General features: G+C 34.4%; 1 protein-coding gene and 1 long non-coding RNA gene across 2 annotated transcripts; both read left to right on the forward strand.

The window, feature by feature from the left end:
- The first annotated feature begins 1411 nt into the window (after positions 1–1411).
- LOC109183832 lies at positions 1412–1820 on the forward strand. The gene is made up of 2 exons (XR_002054637.1): positions 1412–1576; positions 1660–1820. It is a non-coding gene; the product is annotated as an uncharacterized LOC109183832 (long non-coding RNA).
- Positions 1821–2142: 322 nt separating this feature from the next.
- Positions 2143–2819, forward strand: LOC109183824 (homeobox-DDT domain protein RLT2-like). Its single transcript, XM_019333883.1, has 3 exons — positions 2143–2224; positions 2364–2528; positions 2625–2819. The coding sequence occupies exons 2-3, from the start codon at positions 2388–2390 to the stop codon at positions 2817–2819; spliced, it is 336 nt and encodes a 111-aa protein (XP_019189428.1). The 5' UTR covers positions 2143–2224; positions 2364–2387.
- Positions 2820–6590: the final 3771 nt, after the last annotated feature.

Here is a 6590-nt window from a genome sequence, read left to right on the forward strand (position 1 = left end):
TGTTAAAAGTCACATACATAGACAACGGTTTTTAACTGTTGTCTTTTCTTTAAAAGACAACAGTTATAAATTGTTGTCTATTGTGTGTTGTTGAAATCGCTTTTGTCACACCCATAAACTGTTGTCTTTTGTAGAAAAGTCAACGGTTTCTAACTGTTGTCTATTGTAAAATAGACAACGGTTTTTAACCGTTTTTCAACTGCTTAAATTATAATCATATAAAAAAAAACAATTTATCCATTCACCATATGTTTCAAAGTGTAGTTACATAATTGTGCACAAGCTAATAAGGTTCAAAATAACAAGTCAAAAGACTTCCATGACCAATTCTAATTATCATCCAAGTCATAATACTACTACACAAAAAATAATTCCCCGAACCAATTCAAGTCCAAATAATCACAACGTTCTAATGACCAAATCATACCTACTCTATATGACTTGATAGAATATCGGCCCATTCAGAACGCACCATATCAATAACCGCTCTGTCATAATCAACTTGTTGAAACTACATGTAAAAAGTAAGAAAATAAATTAGTATAGATATAAATAATTTGCAATGAAATGCAAAATAAGTTAGGAGTAATTCGGAAAGCTCTCCAATCTGGAAGGTTATAGTACAGAAAAGCTAGATAGGAAACACTAAAATGGCAACTTGCTAGACAGGAAACTAAAATGGCATACTAGAGTCTATTCATGTAGAGTAAAATCAATGCATTGGCAATACAAATCTCTTCCTCAAGGCCCAAGCAAAACAAAACACATCCTCTATATAATGCCACTGCAACCAAGAACTTGACAATCTGGATTGATGAGAATCCTAATTTGCTCTTTAACTGTATGCAAATACTATCAAGTCAAATAGGCTCTATACCAAAGTTGGTTGACTTGTTTCTATATTCTGCCATATTTCCATGAAAAAGATCAAATCTTTGTAATTGAGTGTTTATAAGCCGGCCGGATTTTGACACTTAACACCAAACCACAAAGATTAAGCACACTTTAGTTTATAAGACAAACATGATTAAATAAAAGCTTCACATTATATTTCTGCCATAGCACCATACATTAAGATAAAATTAAGACTTCTTGAACGATACTACATTGAAGTGCAAAATCAAACCAACAAAGAGAACTATATTGCAGTAAAATACTTGGACTATACTATTTTGTGTACTTTGAACCTGCAGATATACTATTGTAGGTTTCCCTTAAGGAAAAGTTTCTTCTTGATGTGTCTTTGTAGATGATACTTATCCACTTCTACTGCTCCCAGTTACCCACTGATAGTTGATAAACAACAGGTTTTCTTATTACTGCCCTCAACTTAGTTAAGTGTTATCTACATTAGTTGAGATTATTCATTAAATACTTACTATGTTCTGTATAGGCGGTTTGTTTGGATGCTTGCAAGAAGCTCCATGAGATAGGAACATTTACTGATATGCTCTTGCCAGATAAGGGAAGTGGCACAGAATCTGAAAAGGTTGAGGAAAATGATGAAGGTGATCCCCTTCCTGGAACTGCCAGGCATAGGGAGTTTTATCCTGAAGGTGTAGCTGACATTCTCCGGGTTAGTTTCACTTAGTTTTGTTTTTTTGCTTTTTGCTTTTTGCTTTTTGTTTCTGTTTTTCCTTGTTTGACACTTCTGAACAGGTATTGGCCAAAATAATTAGGTGGTAGAAATTGAAGGGGAAGAAGAAAACCCCACAGGATCATTTTCTGATGCTCATGATGTGTGATGACTTAATAAGATCTATTGTAATTACTTGCAAAGCAGACACAATTGTCTATATAGTATTTTTCTTGTAGGTGAAGTCATTTTTTTCTAGTGAATTCTTTTTTTAGGTCCATGCAAATGAAATTAAATGTATTCCAAAGTTCCAAAGGGTCTAAAGTTGCAACTTGCAGCTCAATGACAAGTTTCTTATGCAGCACTTTGCACTTTGACAAATAAACAACTCGAATACAATGCGAAAAAAATCAAATATCACAGTTTGGTGCAGAGTTTAAATTACAAGGTTCTTTATTTTGTAGTTTAAATTTATTTGTTATAGTAAAAATCATTAAACAGATGATATGAAGAACAAAGTTGTCTCTCATTCTCAAAGACTTAAAGTGTATATATACACACGATGAAGCTAGAATAGGAAAGGAAGCACTAGCTCATGAAAAAAGGATTCGAAAAGAACTTGAGAAACAGGATCTTTTAAGGAGAAAGGTATATTTTTATGTTCCTTCAAACCTTTGGATTTTATTATTATTATTTTATTATTTATTATTATTATTATTATTTTTTTGCAACTACTTTCTGCAATTTTACTTTTGAAATCTGAAACAATTTTCTTTTCTCACTTAAGAGGGAAGAACAAGTGAAAAAGGAAATGGAAAGACTGGATCGTGAGAGAAGGAAAGAAGAACAAAGGCTAATGCGTGAACAACAGAGGAAGGAAGAGAGGTTTCAACGTGAGGAAAAGCGTGAAATGGAAACACGAGAGAAATTTTTGCAGAGAGAGCTTTTGAGGGTATGTTTGAGGGCGGTTTTATTTTAGTTTCTCTCCTTAAACTTCTGCTATATTCAGTGGCTGATAGCTACCATATTTCTTGTATATTGAGTCCAGGCTGAGAGGAAAAGACAGAAAGAAGAGCTTCGCAAAGAGAGGGAAGCAGCAAAACAGAAGGCTGCTATGGAGAGGGCAGCAGCACGGAAATTTGCTAAAGAAACCATGGAGTTAATTCATTTGTTTACACATTATCAAAATATACATGTTTGTTTGACTAAAAAGAGCATAGCAGATTACAAAGTAACCAGTTGAGGAAGCATAACTAGGACAGCAAGGCTATGAAGCCATGTGTTGTAGAAAATTTAGGGAATAAGAAAATTCAACGATCAAGAACAAGCAAAAGATTGCAACATCACTGTCACTGTATCAAGCACGGATCCTCAGAGTTTCTAGTGAAGAGTTAATGAGTAATTGCAAAAATTATTATGCAATAGCCAATAGAAAAAGCAAGCAAGGAGTTGATAATCAATCAAGGATATGCAAACAACTGAAACACAAAACACACCTAGTAATATATACTTGTATACACCTGGTAATACAGAGTTGTATAAAGAAGACAAGGATTTTGGTTTAAAAATTGCATAATATCTAATACTCCATAGCCAAGTTCGGTTGTGAGGGAGTTGGAAAAATTACTGCAAAAACTATTGTCAGTACAAAACAGAAGAGACAAGGAAGCAATAATTTGATTATCAATCTGGGATATGTAAACAACTCAAACACAACATAATACTAGCAATATAGACTTGTATACCGACAAGGATTTTTGGTAAAAAGAAAACATGTAGTATCTAAATGCCAAGCCAGGGGGAATCAGAACTTGGAACATCAACCTTGATGAGCTGAAATCTTATATTCATGGTGGATGATACACTCTGAAGATAGATGACATGAAAAATATGCACAACTGTGTATCACAGAGACATAGACAGACCTCCAACATAGTATCATAAGAAACAACAGGGAAACTCAGGACAAAGTTCACATCATCAGTGTCCTTTGACTCCCTTCATATGGATAAAACACCCCAAACAACTACAGCCTATTCAAGCAATTCAACACTATAAAATTTCCAGGAGTAGTCCACATATTTCAAGGTTTCTTCAGGTAAAGAAACCCAAACAGAACCATCCACTGATTCATATATAATATAGACACACACACTGTATTAAAAGCTTTTAACTAAAGAAAGCTCAAAACTGCAAATTCAAACTTTCAAAGAAGACATTTTAATATTTCTACCTCACGCAAAGCTCAAGGTAATACAATTAATTTAGGGAGTAAGAAAATTCACAACCTAATAATCCAACAATTAATCTAGGGTTTAGGACTAACCTGTAGGTTTGTGATGGGGAATCCAACGGTGGAAGAGTAGGGAGGAGGAGATGGCGGTAGAGGAGGGAAGAGGTGTAGGTTGAGAGCGACGCTGACGGGAGACGGCGGCGCAGCTGACCGCGGAGGGCTTCTGTGTTGTCGACGGCGACGTGGACTCAGCGACGGCGACTGCGGAGAGCTTCTCTGTTGTCGACTTCCACCCAGGCTCAGCGACGGCGACTGTGGAGAGCTTCTCTATTGTCGACTTCCACCCAGGCTCAGCGACGGCGACTGCGGAGAGTGGCGGTCGGCGGAGTTTGATGGAGTTGTATCTGAACGAGTTGTTGTCTGATATGAGAGGGAAATTTTGTCTGTGCGAGTTGTTGTCTGATCGGAGAGTGGCGGTCGGCGGAGTTGTTGTGCGAATTTTTGTCTTAGAGGGAAAGACAAAAATTTCATTCCCAATTTTGTTTTAGAGGGAAATTTTGTCTTAGAGGGAAATTTTATCTTAGCTTAGAGGGAAATTTTGTAACAAAATTTTAGTTTAATTAATTACTTGGGTCGCTACATCCGGTTAATTAAAATAGTTCCGGGTATATAGGTACAAAACACGAGATTCATAGATTTCTATAATGTAGTTAGATTCATAATAATTTCTATATAGTATATTTCTAATTTAAATACAGTTGTATAGATTAATAATTTCTATACAGTAAATTCATAATTTCTATACTGCAGATTCATAATTTCTGTATTGTTGATTGATAATTTCTAAACTGTATAGTTATCAACAATTGGAAATATGCATTTCAATTCAAAAATTATGAATATATAGTTTGGTATTTATGAACATAAAGCTAATTAAGATCGCGGCAAAAGAAATGGGATATAGCTAACTGTACAGCATCGATCAACTACTCTTTCATATTCATTCTCAATGTGTCCCAGGCATGCCGGAAGGGTCGATTACCAACATATAGCTAACCTTGTTAGTCATGCGCTAGCCGGAAGGGTCGATTACCAACATAGCTAACCATGTTAGTCATGCGCTAGTCGGAAGGGTCGATTACCAACATATAGCTAACATTGACAGTCACTAGCCGGAAGGGTCGATTACCAACATATAGCTAACCTTGTTAGTCATGCGCTAGCCAGAAGAGTCGATTACCAACCTCGGCCCCTATCATACCGCCCGTAACCCTACACATCATACCGCACCATTATTGTTTTTTATACTTGATAATTATTATTGTTTTTTAATTCCTAGATTGGTCTTAATTGTAATATAATTAAAAATAAAACTTTAATAATGAATTATTTTGAAATTTTGGTGAATAATTTTATATATTTAAATATGAACGAAAATAGAACTATTAAATTAACTTTTGAATTGTATTCTTTCTTTGTTAAATTATAGGTAAAAGATAAGGTGTAACACTTTAATACATAAGAGTTGGTGTGGCTTGGTGGATTTAGTTTTGTTTGTTATGTTATGTTAAAGGTCTTGGGTTCTATCCTTCGTGGTGGTATTCTTAACCTATTTTATACAATCATTGTCTTGGTTCTTAAAGACAACACATAAACAAACTGGTAATATACTAGATGTTGCACTCAAGTACACAAGTGTTGGTGTGTCTTGGTGGATTTAGTTTAGTTTACTATGTTAGAGGTCTCAAGTTTTATTCTTTTTGGGGGGAATTCTTCAACTATTTTCTAAAATTGTTGTTTTGGTTTTCACAAACAAAACAGAAGGAACCCAGTTATATACCAGATGTTGCACCTTTAGAAATAAGAGTTGTTGTTGCTTAGTTGGTTAGACTGCTTGCTTGTTAAGTTTGAGGTCATAGGTTCGACTCTTGTTGTTAACATCCTAGTTTTTATTTTATATACCTGTTAAATAATAATGCGCAAAGACAACAGAATTTTTAAAATCGTTGTCTTTGTAGTGTTGTGTATTTAAATACGCTTAAAGACAACATACCAAAGACAACGGTTAAATAAAACCGTTGTCTTAAACAAATAAAGAACACGCAACGACAACGGTTATATAAAACCGTTGTCGTTATAGTGTTGTGTATTCGAGTGCGCTTAACGACAACACACCAACGACAACGGTTAAATAAAACCGTTGTCTTTTTTTAAAAAAGAGCACACAAAGACAACGGTTGTTTACAACCGTTGTCTATCTAGTGTTGTGTATTCCATTGCGCTTAAAGACAACACACCAACGACAACAGTTAAAAAAACCGTTGTCTTATTTAAAAAAAAACGCACATAGACAACGGTTTTAAAAAACCGTTGTCGTTGTGGTGTTGTCTTTTCACAAAATACACAAAGACAACACACTTATAACAACGGTTAAGTAAAAACCGTTGTCTTTGACAAAAGTGTTGCATCAAAGACAATAGTTTTGGACTAAACTGTTGTCTTTTATACAAAAGACAACACTTTTCTTAAAAACTGTTGTCTTTCTAATGTTGTCTATGTGCATTTTTCTTATAGTGTTTAAATAAGAATTTCAAAGTATATCAATGCAATATTATATCGGAGATGTTCATGCATAGGTAAATAAATATTGAATTTGTTTATTTAAATCGGTAATTTAAAGTATATAAATGCAAGATAATATATGAGAGATTGATTATATTGTTACTAAATTAAATGTTTGCACCATTGTAATAACGATATTCTAAATACTTGGTCTAAAAA

Source organism: Ipomoea nil, unplaced genomic scaffold, assembly GCF_001879475.1.
Source record: "Ipomoea nil cultivar Tokyo-kokei standard unplaced genomic scaffold, Asagao_1.1 scaffold1179, whole genome shotgun sequence".
Lineage (NCBI taxonomy): Eukaryota > Viridiplantae > Streptophyta > Magnoliopsida > Solanales > Convolvulaceae > Ipomoea > Ipomoea nil.

Bases quoted from the DNA above. Each gene is read 5' to 3' on its own strand.
- LOC109183824 (XM_019333883.1), top strand. From the start codon at position 2,388: ATGGAAAGACTGGATCGTGAGAGAAGGAAAGAAGAACAAAGGCTAATG. The intron at 2,529-2,624 runs GTATGTTTGAGG...TATTGAGTCCAG, and splicing joins TGCAGAGAGAGCTTTTGAGG to GCTGAGAGGAAAAGACAGAA.